This window comes from Narcine bancroftii, chromosome 1 (genome assembly GCF_036971445.1).
Source record: "Narcine bancroftii isolate sNarBan1 chromosome 1, sNarBan1.hap1, whole genome shotgun sequence".
NCBI lineage: Eukaryota > Metazoa > Chordata > Chondrichthyes > Torpediniformes > Narcinidae > Narcine > Narcine bancroftii.
Window position 1 is genome coordinate 383,638,101 of NC_091469.1, and position 18,552 is coordinate 383,656,652.

Genomic DNA, 18,552 nt, shown 5'->3' on the forward strand with positions numbered 1-18,552 from the left:
TGTATATGGAGGTTACATTGCTCAGAAATGTGTGTTGGGGACATGTTTAGGGGATTACAAAGCTTAGGACTGTGTGTTGGGGATGTGTGTGGTGGTTACAGAGCTCAGAACTGCATGTGTTGGATATTTGTGGGTTTATAGTCCTCGGGACTATGTGTTGGGGATGTGTGTGGGGGTGGCAGAACTCAGGACTATGTGTGATAGGGATGTGTATTGGGGTTACAGCACTGGGAGACTGTGCTCACGGAGGGACAAATCCAACTATCTGGTACGTCAGAATCAAAGAAGAGAGCTCTGAATTCAGGGCATCTTCCTGGAGGATACTGACTGAATCTTGGCCATACTTTCTGGCATTTGGCCCACTTACTAGTTGCTGTTTAAGGTGGCCTCAGCTCTGGGTTTAAATGCTCTCCCCAGGTCTGATGCCTTCACCCATTGACTGGCCTGAATCATCCTCAGAGGTAACGAGGCCTCTTCCTGTGTGATCGGCGAGACCAGGTTCTCAGGATTATCCCACCTCCCCCAGAAATAGCTGCCTGTCACACAGACAGCAGGTTGTTGGGCCTGTTTATAATCCTTGGGGTCCAATCTGCTCCACCTGTCACAGCTGAGGCGTGAAATGGTGTTACAGACACATGACAGGGACCAGAGTCAGCCCCACTGTACTCTGGTGCCATGAACTGGAGGTACATGAACAGCTGGAGCCAGGAGTGAGGCTTCAAACCTCAGCAGTGATGCAAGCCTCCCCTGTAATGGTATCCACACACACTCAATTCCTGCTGGAAGGCCCACACAGGCAGTTGACAGACTGACAGGAAAGGACTGCTCTCCTCTTGCCTTACCCTCCTGAGACCTCCTCTCATGGATTCCCCAGTGTAGGGATGTCCTTTAATGTATTGACCCTGACTTCTACAGGAGCAGCAGCAAGCTCCCCCGAGCTGAGATGCACTTCATAAAGTTGGATCCAATGAAGCATTTGGTAAACCAACCAAACAGCCCTCCACATGCCCAACACACCCTGAATTAACATTGCTTCATTCCAAGAGAGTGTTCCTCAGCAGGTACGGACAGGTGGGATTCCTTCTCAGAAGTTGGACCATTACTGGTTGATGGTCAGAGAGTGACACAGCTTGGCCCCACTTGCCCATGCTAACCAAAATATCCACTCACACTCATCCCATCTGCCTATGTTTGGCCTCTAAACACATCCTGTCCACATATCAAATTGCAATGGTATCTGCCTTAACCACTTGCTTTGACAGTCTGTTCCATACAACCACATGTGTAAATATGTAAAAGCGTCACCTCTCAGATTCTGGAGAAATCTTTCCCCCCTCACCTTAAATCTCTGTTCTCTGGTTACCAGTTCCCCTACTCTGGGCAAAAGACTCTGAATGTTCACCCGATCTATTCCTCTCAGAAGGTATGCTGGCTGTAATCTACTTTGGGGTAGGGAAGGATTGGGTATTGCCAGGAGGGAGGCTCAGAGAGGGGTGGCAGGATGAGCATTTGTTCCTATGGAAGAGATTGGATCTGGGTCATGGTCTTGGGATAAGGGATTTAGAATATATAGACTTAAGCAAGAGGAGCAGAGTAAACTATTCTGGAATTGTGCTCAATCTCCCATCCAGTGAGGTCACAGCTGACCTGTCACCACAAGGTGGGTCTGCGGGGGAATCGTCTTCTCTGAGGAATGAGGGTATTGAGAATTATGATCTGAGGACTGGACACCGGTCAAATGGAAATAGCGTGGGATGAACCACAGGACATACCAGGACCACGTCAGGTGTTGGAGTGGACCAGTTTCCCTCCACAGATTCTTTGTGGTTGTGGGACGGTCGCTGCTGCGCACTAACACACTCTCTGGCTCATAGTTGGAGGGTGTGACGCACGGACTGGTCTCTGGCCTCTGTCTCCGCACTGACCATGTGCACGACTGATGTTCTTTTGTCCAGGTGTAGCCTTTGCTGCATTTCCTTCAAGACCCATCGCGGTTTACTTCGGCATAACACCATGATCCACAAGCAGCTTCCAACAGATGTTTCCGGAAAGCCTTACATTCAGAACAACCCCACCATCCCCGTCGGCTTCCATGACCTTGGATTCATCGACTTCTCCTGCAGGAAGTTCCCCCTCATTTCCCAGGTAAACTTGGTCAATTCATGTCTCATTGCTCCGAGAGCACAAGTTTATAACCTTTCTCCCAAACCTCCTTCCCTCCCCTCCCTCTGGATCTCCCTCCTCCCCTCTCTCTCTCTCTCAGACACGCTCTCTCCATCCCTTTGACCCCCTCTCTCCCTCTTTCTCTTCCCCTCTCTCTTTCTCTCTCACACACACATACACACACTCTTTCACTTTCTCTCATGCACTCTACCTCTGTCAACCTTCCCTCCCTCTCTCTTGACCATCATTCTCATGATACCCTCTTTATCTCTCTAGTTTCTCTGTTATTTCCCTTTGACATTCAATTTCTCTCTCTCTCACATTGATTCCACTCACTTTCTCTGGATATCATCTCCCTGGAATCCTGCCCCCCTGGAATTCTCCTCCTCCCCCTTCCTCCCTCATTTTAATGAGCACCTCGTCCTCTCTTTGGAGTTTGCCCTTGCTCTTGATATGCCACCCCTGCCCCCCCCACCCCACACTCCACCCCTCTCCAGACACTTTCTAGCCTTTCTGGATTTCCCTCTCCTCGTACTCTCCCCCTCATTCTTGTTCTTTTATTCTTCAGCTCATGATTGCAGGCAACATTCATGCCTCACAGGTATCAGACATTGACAGTCTTGAACAAGGTGGGGAATGGTCTCTCACCTTTGAATCCTGCAGTGTTACCTTCCCCGAGTTTCCTGCCACCCTGACCAGGGGATGCAATTCAGCTGGATCAGTTACATAAATACCTATGGGCACAGGGTCAAAGGCTGGGTATCTCACCCTCTAATTCCAAATCTCACCACATACAGGTTCCCCTCCAAGTCCCACGTCATCTTGATGAGGACACATATCGCCAGCCCTTCATTATCACTGGGTCAGAATCCTGGAGCTCCCTCTCCACCAGCACTGTGGGAGCACATTCACCAGAAGGACTGCAGTGGGTACAAGAAGGCAGCCCACGCCCATGCCTTCAGAGGCAACGGGATGGGCAATAAATGCTGGCCACAACCAAGCTCAGATCTGGGAAGAAAATGTAGCCATCTTGGGCAGAGGGAAGTCCTCGTTGTTTTCAGTTGAAGACATTAACTCTCCCACTGGTTTCATTGTCCACCTGAAGACCTGGTACAATACGTGAGCTGCTCCTGTGCTTGTGGTAGATTCAGCAGTCCAGAGGAACCTCCACAACTATTAGGCCTGACCCCTGTTACGCTGTTGCTAAATTGCCAGTGAACGCACTATTGAGCTCCCCTTGTCTTGGCACGTGATGTAATATTGGTGGGAATCAGCCTCAGCCCTTTGGAACTATCCATTGTGTCAGCTGTGTGGGGGAGAGACCATCAACTTCAGAGATGGACCCTTACAAGCTCCATCCAGCCATGAGGCATTCCCGTAAAATAGCTGTGGGGACAGTCTTCCATCATGAGTTGATTGTTGTGTGCGTGTGCGTGCGTGTGTGTGTGTGTCTCAGTCAAACGTGATGGAGAAACTCAGCAGGTCACACAACATTCAACATTTCGGGCCTGATCCCTTTGTCAAGGTATAAGCAAAAACAGGCAGGTGTCTGGATAAAAAGGTGGTGGTAGAGGAGGAGAGGAAAGGGCAGGGGGAGGAGTATGGATTACCAGATAAAGAGGTCATAGGTGGATACAGGTAGGAAGGTAGAAAAGAAAAAAGCTGAGGCGATAGGGGTAGAGAGTAACTCTCCCTTGGGAAGCGAAGGGGTTAGGGAGCTGGAGATGGGGATAGGGAAAGAGAGAGACATGGGAGAAGTGTTTAAGGGAAATTGGAGAAGTTGATATTAATGTCGTCTGATTGGAGGGTGTCCCAGACAGATTATTAGGTGTTGTTCCTCCAATTTGCAGGTGTCCTTGGTTTGGCAGTGCATGAGAGTGAAAACATCTTAGCTGGAAGCCCTGGATTGGTGGGGCTGAGGTGCCACGGATATTTGCCATCTAATCCCACCTCCACTGCCTGTTCATGAGGCCTGATCTCTGTTAGGCTACGGTACTGCAAATGTCTCTCTCCTGATAAACAACTCTCTCTCGGTCCTCACATCCATGGGAGGCAACGTCTCTGAGTTCTGGACAGGTTGCCTCACCCCTCCCCACCTCCACTACTGTCCTTCCTCCACTTCCAACAACTAATCTCACATCCCACCACCAACCTCTACATCTTTTCTGCCCCTTCCTCCCTCCTTGCCCTCTTCCCACCACCTCTTTACTCCTCTGGGCTTTCCCTCCCCCATCTGCTGACCCCATGAAGTGACTTAGTAGAGGTACATAAGATCATGAAGGGCTACGAGAGGGTGGACAGCCTGCACTGTTTTTCTAGGGTGACAATAGCAAACACCAGATGACTTCCGTACAAAATGAAGCGAATAAAATTAAGAGGAGACATCAGGGTTAAGTTTTTTACTCAGTGTCATGGTGCCTGACACTTGGGGTGGTAGTGGAGGCTGGAAAAATAGGGACATTTAGAAGACTCTTTGAAGGGCACAGGGGTAAATGAAAAATAGAGGGCTTTGAGGCAGGAAGGGTTCTGTTTTTCTTTTTGGTAGGTACATATAGGTCAGCACAACATCATGGGCCGACACTGTGCTGTAATGTTCTATTTTAGGTTCTGTGCCTGCTTGGTTAAGTTTTAGGGCCTGTTCTGATTTGTAATGTTCTAGAAAAGTGCACAGTGCTTTGCTGTGACTCTTGAGGATAAGGGGGTTCCTGCTGCTGCTTTGGTCACCTTATTGCTGTTTGGACCTTTGCAGATGTGGTCAGAAGTGAACCTGCGGAGGTGCACCAGCAAGTTTCATCGCTTCATCTGTGAGATGTGCAACAAGGCTTTCCCAATGTTGGCTGCCCTCAGCCTGCACATGAAGAGCCACCAGGCACACCTGGAAGAGGGTTTGGCCAGGCCTGAAGTTCTGTGGCCATCCCAGGCTGACTCAGAGCAGAAAGCCTTCATGGCCTCCCTGGGCTTGTGCTACAGCAGGGAGGTGAGGATGGTGAAGCAGGAAGAAGAGGCTGAGCTCGACGCCCACAATGATTGGTTGGAGGCGGTCCAGTGGAAGCTACCTCAGGAAGCTGGCGTTTCCATGAAGAACCAGCCCGCCTTGAACCTGAAGTCTTTGGGTGCCACCCTGTCTTCGCTCTCCCCACGGCCTGACAAAGTCAAAATCCTATCCCTGCAGCCGTTCCAAAAGGGCTACATCATCCAGCCTGACAGCGGTATTGTGGTGAAACCCACGTCCGCTGAGACGGCCATTGAGCTGGCCGACATTCGCCAGATCCTGAAGATGGCTTCCTCTGCCCCCTCTCAGATCAGTCTTCCCCCACTGTCCAAGGCTCCTTCCATCTCCACACAGTCCATGTATAGACAGATGCCCCCTCTGAAGCCCAAGCCCCTGGCTGCACCCTGCACCCTGGTGGTGGCCTCCACCCCCACCTCATTGATGAGCACCCAACAGTGTTCTTCAGGGCTCCCGAGACTGGCAAACTCATCGCCCCATGACCTCAAGCTCAAAGCAACCAATGGGCCTCAGCCTTTCATGCAGCCCAAGAACGAGCCCCTGAGTCCCGTTGAGGTGAACACACACCTGGAGCAGGACAGCATCATGGAATCTTTGAGGGCCAGGGAGACGAACAGCACCATCAAGCAGGAAGCGCTGGATGGGGAGCTCAAAGCCATGATGACAGGAGTGCCAAGCAAGAAAGGGGTGGCACTGAAGAAGGTTCTGTATCCCTGTCGCTTCTGTGACCAGGTCTTTGCCTTCTCTGGGGTCCTGAAGGCCCACATCCGCTCACATCTGGGCATCTCGCCTTACCAGTGCAACATCTGCACCTACATCGCGGCTGACAAGGCGGCTCTGATCCGTCACCTCCGGACACACAGTGGCGAGCGTCCCTTCATCTGCCGGCTCTGCCACTACCCCTTCACAGTGAAGGCCAACTGTGAGAGGCACCTGCGCAAGAAGCACCTCAAGGTGAGCCGGAAGGACATTGAGAAGAACATCGAGTATGCAGAGAGCCAGGCCGGAGGGCTGGCAGGCTCCTTCCGCTCACCCGACACTGTGTGCAAGTACTGCGGCGAGGACCTGAAGTACTATCGGGCGCTCCGCCACCACCTGAGAGCCCATAGTGGCTCCCAGAAGAAGCCCTTCCTGTGCAAGGAGTGCAGCGTGGGTTTCTCCACCAAGAACAACTGCGTGCGGCATATCTTCAAGCAGCACACCCGCGTGGAGGAGAGAGATGTGGAGAAGCACATACTGTTGGTGGATTGCCTTGGAGGGGAGAATGGCACCATGTCTCCGACTCTGTCCATGGACAGCTTCACTGCGGGAGGCTCTGCAATGCCCTGCAGGGAACCCCAGAATGGCTTCCTGCACGGGCAGATCACGCAGGCCTCCATCAAAACAGAGCCATTCAGCCTCTTCCCCAGGCATTCAGAGGAACCTCTCGACTTTTCTCAGAAGACCAGGCCAGTGCTGGTGCCTCCATACAGGAAGGAGAGTCAGCCGCTCCAGAGGTTGTGTTCGCCGGTGGCACGCTACGACAGCACCATGGAGCCCATCGACTTATCGGTTCCCAAAAACCCCAACAAGGGTCAGAACCATGGGATGAAGGAGGAGCAGGAGGCCAAAGGCGAGACATCACTGGGCACCGGGCAACATTGCCCTCCTGGACTCCAGCCCAAGGTCACCCAGGAGTTAACAGCACAAGGCCTGGTGCAGGCCCCAAGCCCCATGGCTTTCCCAGTTACTGTGCCCAGTAGCACTCTCCTGCGGCCCCTGAGGCCCAAGCCCACCCCACTCCTTTTGCTACCCAAGCCAGCGGCAGGGGCCAAGGAGCTGCCTCCCTTAGCATCCATAGCTCAGATAATTTCCTCCGTCTCCTCCGCCCCCACTCTGCTGAAGAGGGAGGTGACCCCTTCCTCTGAGCGGGCACGGGCCGCTTCCCCGTCCCAGCAGGCAGATCAACCAGAGGGGTCCCCTCCAGCACAGCCAGAACTAGAAGCTGGCTCCCATCCCACCTCGAGAGCCCCCTTCAGCGAGGTGGCAGTGGGCAAGAGGAGGGGTAGGAAGAGGAGCATCAAGTACAGGAAAATCCATCCCATCCTAAGCAGAGCAGAGCCAGAACCTGGCGGGGAATTCGCCAGTGTGGAGAAGATGCTGGTCTCCACGGACACCAAGTTCAGCCTCTTCCTCCAGTCCGCTGCGGAGAAGGAGCATCCCGGCCACAAGGAGAAGAGCCCTGAGCAGAGGGATAAGAAGGGGGTGAAGATCTTGAAGGGGAAGAAGAATTCCTATTCCAACTCGGTGCAGAAGATCACCTGCCCTTATTGTCCTCGATTATTCCCGTGGGCAAGCTCCCTCCAGCGACACATGCTGACACACACAGGTAAGGCCACGCTCTATGCACCTGCTTCTCTTCCTGATGACTGATGTGAATGTTAAACTCCCTGCTTTAGTCGCCTTGTCTGAACCCCTTCCTCAGCAACTCTGACACCCACTGTCCTTGCTGAGAATGCATTGTGGTGGTCTGGGGGCGAGGGGGTTGGTTTAGTCATCCCCAGATCCAGTATTATATTCCGGGCGGCACCTTCCGAGCCTGGGGGAAGGGCACCCAGGGGGATGTGGGCAGCAGGTGCAGGGGTGACATCCCAACCTGCACATTTTCCTCTCTCCCACACAATCCTGACTTGGTCATATGTCACCATTAGAGTGTCGATACCGTGGTTCCAGAAGGAGGCTCACCATCCCCTCTGCGCGGGCAATAAATGCTGGCCTTGGTGGTGATACCCAGAGGATGACGGGTGAAGCAATCAAAGGAAAAGATGGACATCTATCCCTGCCTTGCTGTCAGCCCCACACCACTTACTTGACAGGCTGGCTGAGGTTCCAGTGCTCTTGGGCTGGATGGGTGACATGGGCACCCCTCCACACTGTGTTCAAATGTGGAAAAAACAGTTGTCTGATTGCTGGCAAACCTCTTCATGCAGAGGAAAACCCCCCCCCCCCCTTAAAACTTCTGCTACACCCACCAGAATAGAACTTTGGTTAAAAATAAAAACCATTACACTGGCAGTTTTCCAATCAGGAAATGTGGTAAAATCTGGGAAAAGCACAGGAAGAGAATTGAAATTGTGTCTTTAGTCACTGGGACCAAACAGCCCGTAGAATTTGCTGCTCTTTCTCCACGGAAAGAATCAAATAGCACTGGTTTGAAAATGGTGACCAAAAATGAATTTACACCTGAGATAATCCGAAAATTCCCAGTGTTCCCATGATGATAGGAAAAAGGTTCTTGTCTGACTGATGCTGGCCGACTACTGACTTGTTCCAACAGATTGAGTGTCATATTAATCATTGATGTCTGTTTAACTGAAGCACCAGTGTATCAGTGTGACTTGTTTTGATGTGAGATTAAAGGGTGAACCCTTTTGAAAGAGTGTCTGAGTAGGTCAGCTGAGTGGACTGTCACTGTCACTCACATCTTCCAGTCGTACGGGACAGATCAAGGAATAGGATGGTCTAAGTTTTAAAAGTAACTGGGTTAGTTACAATCCATTAGAAGTTACAAAGAATGAGATTTGATGGAGTGTAAGTGAAGGTGACTCTGTTGTGGCTTTCACTGGAGAACTGCTTAGAGGAAGGGTGGGCAATGAATTATTAACATTGCTGTAGTCAGAAAGCGGCGCACAAGCTGTGGACCTGGCTCACTTTGCCGGGGGGTGGGGGGGGGGGGTGGTGAATTCCACCCAGCAGGGAAGATCTTAACAGCAGACCAGGCCGAGCAAGTGTTGGATCATCTCCCTTGTCCTGACAGGTGGAGGCGGGGCCCACCCCCACTGTAGCCACTCCCACTCTAGATTGTTATGCTTTTCAGTAGGATAAACGGTGCCTGGTGTGTGTGTGCGTGTTTATGTGCATGCATTTGCCAAAAGGTGAATGGATGTGTAACTGTCTGTATACATGCATGTGGCCAGAGGTTTCTGTATTCGTGTGTGTGATGTTTCCCAACAGTTTCTGATAGGCTGGCTTTGACTCCCGAAATCCTGAAGCCAGACTATCCAATAAACACAGACGTCTTCCTGCAACATAGTCATTTAGTCATTTCTTCTGAGTAACAAAATGCATCAACCTTCTAAATAAAGCTAAGCCAATGTATCTATCAGTGTCAAGGCCTTACACTGTAAATCTCGCCCCATTCTGGAAGTCAGTGCATCTGCCCCAAGATGTGAAACCCAGATTTGCTCCCAGTGCCCCAGGTGTTCTTGGTGACCTGGAACGAGGCGATAAGCCACTGGAGCTTGAATTCTGATCTGCTGATACTGAGCACAGCTGTGGTGCAGTGAAACACATTGTCATTTTTGGCTTTGGATGAAATGCTGGAATACTGGAGGGTAGTTCATGCTGGGCTGCTATTTATAAAGGGCATTAAGGACAAGCCAGGCAACTGCAAGCTAGTAAGCCTGATGTCAGTGGCTAGAAAATAGCAGGAGGGGATTCTGTCAGACCTACCTGCGTTTGGATGGTCAGGAACTGATCGGAGGTAGTGAGCAAGGATTCATAAATGGTAGATCATGTCTCACAAATCTGATAGAGCTTTTTGATGTCGTGTCATAAAGGGTAGATGAGGGCAGGGAAGTAGATGTTGTGAACGTGAACTTTAGCAAAGCCTTTGACCAGGTCATGCATGTCAAGTTAGTCTAGGAAGTTAGATCACTGGGGATCCAAGAGGAGCTATGCAATTGAATTTAAAACAAGGTGAGTGAAAGGAGTCAGCAGGTAGTTGTGGAGGGATGTTCCAATTGAAGGCCTGTGGCCAGTGGAGTGCCACAGGGGTCTGCATGTTGGTTTTTGAATATATTAATGATTTGGATGGTTGGTAAATTTGTGAATGACACCAGAATTGGTGGTGTCGTGCAGCCAACCTCAACCTTTTCTTGGCTATGCCCCCCCTTAGGACTTTGCTCAAAGTTTATGGGCTCTTTTCCCTGTGAAGCAGTCAAGTTTACTTAGTTTTTTCCATACTTCTCTTCCATCCCCTATATACCCTGCCCCCCTTATTAAGGATATCAGTCCGTCCTCCCCCCACTTCAATGTGATGTGACCCCTCCAGGAGTGTGAGGTGTTGCTCTTTTGTAGGTCAAACCGGGGCAGCAGTCATAAAGTAAATGATAGGGCCCTGGGTGGTGTAGTGGAACAGAGGGACATTACGATACTGATGGAGAATTCCCTAAAAGTGGTAACTCAAATGGAAAAGGTGATGAAGGAGGCATTTTGCACACTTGTTGTCATCAGAAGGGCACTGATTTCAAAAGCTGGAACCTCATGATACCAGCTATTCAAGGAGTTGAAGAGACTAGACTTGAGTATTGTGTGATGTGCTGGTTGCCCATCTAAATGAAAGATGTCAATATATTGGACTGAGGTGCAGAGGACAGATTAGACAGCTTGGACCTTTATTCCCCAGAGCACAGAAGGCAGAGGTTTATAAAATTTTGACGGGCTTGGATAAAGTGAATTCTCGTAGCCTTCACCCCAGAGTAGATGATTCTAGAACTAGAGGGCATAGGTTTAAGCTGAGAGGGGATAGATTTAGGAGGAACCTGAGAGGTAACTTTTTCACTCAGAAGGTGGTCTGTATCTTGAATGAGCTCCCAGAGAAAACGTATAAAAGTGGGAGCAATTTCGGTGCTTGATCAGATATAGAACATTACACCACAGTACAGGCCCTTCAGCCCATGATGTTGTGCCAATCTATATAAGCCTCACAACAATCAACCTTCCCTACCTCATATCCTGCAACTCTCTATTTTTCATATATCCAAGAGTATTTTGAATGTCCGGACTGTATCAGCTGCCACCACTTCCACCACTCCCAGCAAAGTATTCCAGACATCTATTACTCTGAGTAAAATACTTACCTCTGACATCTTCTCCAAACTTTCCTCCACTCATCCTTGGATATTAGTTTCTGAGAGAAAGATGTATGGATAGGAAAGGCTTGGAAAGAATATGGACCAAACCAAATGTGGGAAAATGGGACATGCTCAGAATGCCAACTTGGTCAGCATGGACCAGTTGGGCCAAATGACCTTATCTGTTCTTTATGACCTTATGACTAAACCAAACAATGTGAGGATTATTGAGTACCTCTGCAGAATTAAGAGTGCCATCCATCACCCAGTGCTGCTACCTGTTGCTTCCCTATCTTGGGAGGTTGTACCTTCAGGATCTTGGCAATTGTGAGGATGACTTAAAGCAGACTGAAACACTTCAGCATGTAGACATTAAGAAAGATTATGTACTGGAGCTTTTGAAAAACATGAAGTCAGACAAGTTGCCAGGGCCAGATGAGATTTAAGTTCAAACTTCAATTTATTGTCAGAATATATAAATGACATCATATACAAGCCTGAGATTCTTTTTCCTGCATCCAGGCAGAATTTCTATTTGAATTGGCCAAGGCTACTGTGTGAAGCAAGGGAGATTGCTGAGTCACTGGCGATGATCTTCGCATAATCACTAGGGACTGGAGAAGTACCGGATTAGAGATTTGCAAATCTTCTTTTCTTGTTCAAGAAAGGGAATAGCGATAATCCAGAAAATTATAATCCAATGTGTCTTAATTGAGTGGTTGACAAGCAGTTGGAGAAGATGCTGAGAGTCAGGATTTACAAGGATTTAATGAGCCATAATCTAGGTAGGGATAGTCAAGCATGCTTTGTCAGGGGAAGGTGGTGTCTCGCGGACCTGACTGAATTCTTTGAGGATGTCACAAACTAAATTGATGAAGGTAAAGTGGTGGATGTAGTGTAAATGGGGTAAGGCATTTGATTTGGCTCATTCAGAAAGTAAGGAGACATGAAGTCAAAGGAGGTTTTGCTTTATGGATACAGAATTGGCTTGTCTGGGCAAGCCATAGGGTAGTTGAAGATGGTTCACGTTCTGCATGAAGGTTGGTGACCAATGGTGTCCCTGTTCTGGGGCTCCACCTCTTTATGATAAATGACCTGCAGGAGGAAGTGGAAGTGGAAGTTTGCACATAATATGAAAGTGGATGGTGATGTTGTAGATAGCCTGGAGGGTTGCCAGAAGTTACAGATAGGGTGCTGAGCTATGCCGAGAAGTAGCAGATGAAGTTCAATCCAGAAAAGTGTGGTGGTTTATTTTAGTAGATCAAATTTGAAGATTGAATATAATGTTGATGGGATGATTCTGAGCCGTGTGAATGAACTGAGATGTTGTGGTCCATGTCCAAAGGACACTCCAAAGCTGCTGCACAGATTACTAGCGTTGACAAGAAGGTGTATGCTGTGTTGGCCTTAATTAACAGTGGGACCAAGAGCCATGTGATAATGTTGCAGCTTTATAAGATCTCAGTTAGACCCAATGGAATATTGTGTTGAGTTCTGCTCAACTCGTTACAGGAAACGTGGTTGCTAAGAGATGGTGCAGAGGATATCTAAAAGGATATTGCCTGGATTGGAGAGCAGGCCTTATGAGGACTGGTTGAGTGAACTTGTTTACTCCTTTGAGAGACAGAGGATGAGGAATGACCTGATGGTGGTGTTCAAGGTGATTAGAGGCATTAATCCTGCAGATAGCCAGAGGCTTTTTCTCAGAGATGAAATTGTTAACACAAGGGGGCATAATTTTTAAGGTGCTTGGGAGTAAGTATAGAGGGGATATAAGAGGTAAGGTTTTCACACAGAGAGTAGTGGATGCCTTTAATGTGCTGCCAGCAACAGTGGTGGAGGCAGGTGCAAGAATAGGATCCTTTAAGAGACTATTAGATAGGTCCATGGAGCTGAGAAAAATGGATGGCTGTACAGAAGGGCAATTCTAGGCTATTGATAGAGGTTATTAGGTCAGATCAAAACTGTGGGCCGAAGGGTCTGCACTGTGCTGTAGATTTCTATGTTCTTGGTTTAAGTCCAGTTCTAGGTTCAGATGCACGGAGTCAGAGTTGAATCTCCTGTACGGTACTGAAGGAGTACAGCATTGCCAGTTTCCCTTCAGAGGGGGTGTGCATCTGAGCTCCTGATGGCTTTCTCAGTTGATGAAAAGAAGGAGGGATGTTCATCCCATGACAAGGCCAATATTAGTCATGGCATTAAAGCAAGGAAACAGGCCCTTCTGCCCATCGACTCCATGCCTATCATCCACTACCCATTGGCACTGATACCATTCTGTTCTCCCCACACTCCCATCACCTCCCCCCACACACTCGGGGCAATTAAACTGTCAACCCACACCTCTTTGGGAGGTAGGAGGGACCTGGAACACACAGGGATGGAGGGGGACCCAAGCATTCATGGGGAGCATGTGCAAACTCCACACAGGCAGCACCTGAGGTCAGGCTAGAACCCAGCTCACTTGAGCTGTGAGGAAGGGGCATTACCTGCTGTGCTACTCTATTCCCTCACTCATTAGTAATTAAACAGATTGTAAAATCCTATGCACAAGTCGTATTTCCCACATCTAACCAATGGCAATACTTCTGAATGCCTTCGCTGCAAGAGACCTTGCTATGTCTTACAAGGGAACAAGTCAATGATGCAGTTCCTGTAACCATAGTAACTCAAACAACAAAACCAAGCTTAGACTGTGACAGCTGGGGAACAATGATGCCAGGTATCTCACGACCAGGAGTGGGTCCTCCGTAGTATCCCTGGTGGCATATTTTATCCTTATTTTTATTGTGGAGTGGCGTCACCTATACAGAATCACTGGAAGTTGGTATGGAGTCGGGAATATCATATGGGAAGTAATCAGTTGATTGGCCAGGAGGATGTGGAGGCCAGGGTCATAATTCTGCAATAAGTGACTACATGTTTCACGCCTGGCATGTCCTGCTCTCAGCATCAGCAGTGTGACTTGCACCTCACTGTTGCTGGAAAGGGTGCTTGGATCAGGTAATATTCTGTCCACCAGGCTGGTGGCACCAGCTGTTCCAGGAAAAGGAAACTCTTCTTAAAATGAACACTGCTTTCTTTAAGAAGGGCATTTCCACACTGACATGTCTAGCACGTATTTCCAGTGTATATGCTGTACTAATTGTTTCTCAATCCCAGACTCAGAGTGTGAAGTGAAAATCTCTGCCTGTCTCAGCACAGTTCAAGAGCTGAGGATTTTTCATCCCTGGTTCTGGAGCAGAATTGTTGGCCTGTTTATTTCCAACATGTTAGGGCTTATGTGAAAATATTGGGTGGAAGAATCCCACAGAACATTCAGTTTCAGGAAAGCACAGAAGAGCAAGTCCTTAAATCGTCTTTATTTTAATTTAACAGAGATACAGCACGGTAACAGGCCCTTTAGGTCCATGAGCCCACGTCGTCCAATATGACCAATTATCTTACTAACCCTATACCTGTTTGGAATACGATAGGAAATCAGAGCATCTGGAAGAATCCCACATAGTTACGGGGAGAACAAACAAACTTCTTACAGACTGAGGTAGATTCCAACCCGTGTCACTGGAGCTTTAATAGCATTCCACTGAATGTGACGCTAACCAAGCTGCCCAGTTTTAAGCTACAAACTGTCTCTTGTCAATCTTCCAAGCACCTAACTTTTAATCTCATTTTCATGCCAATTATGTAAATGTAAAATATATATTATATTTAAGTATATAAACTATCTATACGTAACTCCTAAATAAATGTTTAAATGGGACATCATTCCTCAGTGATCAGTGAGAGCTATTACCTGCATTTCATTTTAAACACCCCCCCCCTCCCCCAATCACCACAATTTATTTCATTCTCTCTTTTTCATCACCAGGAAGTTGCCGGGACTGGAGGGAATGAGATAAAGGGAGAGGCTGAGTCTTTATTCCCTAGAGCGTAGGAAGCAGAGGGGTGATCTGATAGAAGAATACCAAATCATGATCATGAGAATGCAGAGTTGGGGAATAGGTTTAATGGGAGGAGGAAAAGATTTAGGAGGCATCTTTTTCACTCAGAGGGTGATCCCTAGTAGGTACAGTAACAACAATCCAAGGGCAACTGGACAGATTTAGGGACAGAAAGGGTTCAAAATGTCAAAGACTAACCGCCGGCAAATGGGCCCAGTCCTAAATGCCAATGGGGTTGGCATGGACAAGTTGAGCTGAAGGGCTTGTTCTGTGCTGTATGACTCATTTGCAGAGTCACTCTTCAATACATTGTGTGGTGACAAATGACCAGGGTCAGGTTACAGACTCCAGCAGCACAGCTACAGCTACCCAGTGACCCTGGGCTCACATGGGAGAGGCTATGAGTCCTGGGCTAAATTGGTGTGGTCGTTAATCGGGAGGTTTGTAGATGCTTAACTGGTGTTTCTAGTTTAATTTATAACAAAGCAATTGTCAAGAACTGCATAAAGAGCTTTTTTTGTTTTTTTTTAATTTTCTTTTAACAAAAGGTCAGAAGCCATACCCATGCCCTAAATGTGACGCGTTCTTTTCCACTAAATCTAACTGTGAACGCCATCTCTTGCGCAAACATGGTGTTGCCAACCGATCCCTGCGAAGGAATGGGCTGCTTGTCAGATCCAAATCAGCTGATCCAGTGGCCCAGGAGAGCACAGGTAACTAACTATCAGAGAGCCTGATCCAGTCCGGGTGGGGGGGGTGGGGGGTATGGTTAAATGGTCAGGGACTTGCTCTCACTGGCTGCGATGGGGAGCTGCAGTGTGGCTGGGTTGCCGCAAGAGGGCAGTGAAGTACAGCAAGGATGTTGTGGATGGGGGGTGGGTGAAGGAAAGAGAGAGACACAGACAGAGACAAATACACATAGTAGGAGAGAGAGGTGCAAAGTAGTTCCTTTATCCCAGGCACTTGAAAAATGAACACTCTCTGCATTGAAAGTGTTGACTTTTAGCAAGAACATTTTCAGTTTGCTTTTCATTTTGACATAAATCTTCACAATATTTTGCGATTGTAATAACACAATTTTCGTAAAATGATGCATGATTTCAAACCAAACTTGCATGTTATGTGTCAAGTCCTTTTTACAAAAAGGCAATCTTCCTTTAAGTGGCAGAGGTTAAAGTCTTTGAACGCAATTTAAAAAAACTGCACAGACCTTCTCACTCTGCTGTTTATTCTCATTGTCTGTCTTTCCCCTATTACGCAGATGAATTAGATGTGTTCCACAGAAACGTTCTCCCACCTGTGCCTCCTATTGCGCCACATATTTTTCATTCCATTAATGGGTCCCAGAGACAGTCAGCATTAGGGCTTAGCTGTGATCTCACTAAATAGCAGGGCAGGTTGAAGGGCGGAATAGCTGCTCTTCCCAAGCAACTCGAGTGGAATGGCACGCAGAGAGGGACTCAGCAGGTCAGGCAGCATCCGTGGAAGGAAGTGGTCAGCATTTCAGCTCAATACCTTTTCATGCTACATGGTTATATTAGGTGGGACTAGATGAAATCAATTAGATCGGTACGGACTAGAGGGGCCGAGATGGCCTGTTTCTGTACTTTAATTGTTATATGGTTATATATGAGACAAATGTTTCCCGGCCCAAAACATTTCCATCATGGACGCTGCCCGATACGCTGAGTCCCTTCAGCAGCTCATTGATTGCTCAAGGTTCCAGTGTCTGCAATCCCTGGAGAATTCCATGCAACTTGTCAGTTTGTGCTTCATGTTCTTTAGAAAAGCAATCTCAATTTTCTTTCTCAAGGTATAACATGATTTGTCTTGGTATTAACACATTGATAAACCAATCAGGTTACAGTGCATCGATAATAATCTCATCACTCTGAAGTATAAGGACTTAATTCATTCATGGGACATAGCTCTCACTGTCGACGCCAGCATTTATTGCCCATCCCTACATGTCATTGAGATGGTGGGGTAAGCCACCTCCATCTTGAACCACTGGAGTCTTGAGGTGACTGTGCACCCCACAGTGCAGTTGAAGATGAAGTGCCAGGATTTAAGCCCAGTGACTTTAAAGAACTGATGATATATTTATATCTGGCTGATGGGCATCTGGGAGGGGAACCTTCAGCTGATGGTGTATCTACATACCTGTTTGACCCTGCCCTTGGTAGAGGTTGCTGGGTTTGGGAGGTGTTGTTGGAGTGGTCTCGGCATGGGCTGTTTGATGCAACCACTGGTGTGAGGTGTGGGAGTGATGGGTGTTAGTGGTTGCCCTCCCATGGAACAGTCTGCTCTGGGGGCAATGAGGGGGGCCCAGCTATAGTGGGAACAGCTCTCTGACTCACTGCATGGCTGCTGGTTTTACAGGTAGTCACCCAGGTCTCGAGGAGGAGGAAGAGGAGGAGGAGGCACGTCCAATGTCACCACAGGCAGCTCCGAGCTGCCCCTCTCCCGAAGAGGCAGAGGAGGCAGGTGACAGCAGGAAGGACCATGCTGAGCAGGGCACCAGGAAGGAAAGTCAGGTGGAAGAGGAGGAGGATGCACAGAGCAACAAGAGCCTGGATCTCAACTTTGCCAGCAAGCTCATAGACTTCAAGCTCGGCCACAGCACGAGTGAAACCCCTGGCTTGCAGCAAGAGGGCTGTAATACCTGCACCACCTGCGGCAAGACCTTCAAGTATACCGCTACGCTGCTGCGCCACATGAAGGCTCACACCGGGGAGCTCCGGCGAGAGGGGAGGGGCAACAAGAAGGGCCCCAAGCAGGCACCCGACAGACAGCCGCGTGACCTTGACCGTGCCCAGCACCCACAGACTGCCGAAAGCCCCGAGAGGCCAAGGGCAGGAAGAGCAGGGAGTGGAATGGACAGGGATGGCGTGCAGGGGATTGTGGGAGCATCAGGGACCGGCCAAGAGAGTGATCAGAGCGCCAGTGAGGGTGCAGGAGAGCAGGCCGAGGCAAAGAAGGCCCCTGCCAATGGCTCGAAGGCTGATAAGAGGAAGAAGATCTGTACGGTGTGCAACAAGAGATTCTGGTCCCTTCAGGACCTGACCCGGCACATGAGGTCACACACAGGTAAGGTGGGGGTAGTACGGGTGAGGTCACAGGGAGCAGTCAGGGTGGGGGCAGTGGGGGTCATGTCACAGGGACTGGTCGGGGTGGGGGGGTGAGGTCACATGGCACAGTCAGGGTGGGGGCAGTGGGAGTTAGGTCACAGGGAGCAGTCAGGGTGGGGGAAGGGGGTGAGGTCATAGAGACCGGACAGGGTGGGGGAAGTGGGGGTGTTACAGGGTGCTGTCAGGTTGGAGGTAGTGGGTGTGAGGTCACAGGAGCGGTCAGGGTGATGGCAGTGGGTGTGAGGTCACAGGGAGCGGTCAGGATGGAGGCAGTGGGCCTGAGATCTCAGGAAGCAGTTAGGGTGGGGGCAGTGGGGCTGAGGTCTCAGGAATCAGTCAGGGTGGGGGCAGTGGGGCTGAGGTCTCAGGAAGCAGTCAGGGTGGGGGCAGTGGCAGTAAGGTCACAGGGACTG

At 49.1% G+C, this 18,552-nt stretch overlaps 1 protein-coding gene across 7 annotated transcripts in view; it reads left to right on the plus strand.

Moving 5' to 3' along the window:
* The window catches only part of rreb1a (ras responsive element binding protein 1a), a 237,238-nt gene that overhangs the window by 214,948 nt on the left and 3,738 nt on the right, over positions 1 to 18,552 (plus strand). For 6 of the 7 annotated variants that reach the window (XM_069913519.1, XM_069913521.1, XM_069913520.1 and 3 more), the window contains 4 exons: positions 1,956 to 2,145; positions 4,913 to 7,541; positions 15,557 to 15,721; positions 17,391 to 18,098. In XM_069913519.1, coding sequence (XP_069769620.1) covers positions 1,956 to 2,145; positions 4,913 to 7,541; positions 15,557 to 15,721; positions 17,391 to 18,098 — 3,692 coding nt within the window. The remainder of the gene's footprint in view (positions 1 to 1,955; positions 2,146 to 4,912; positions 7,542 to 15,556; positions 15,722 to 17,390; positions 18,099 to 18,552) is intronic. The other variant, XM_069913524.1, reaches the window with a different exon arrangement.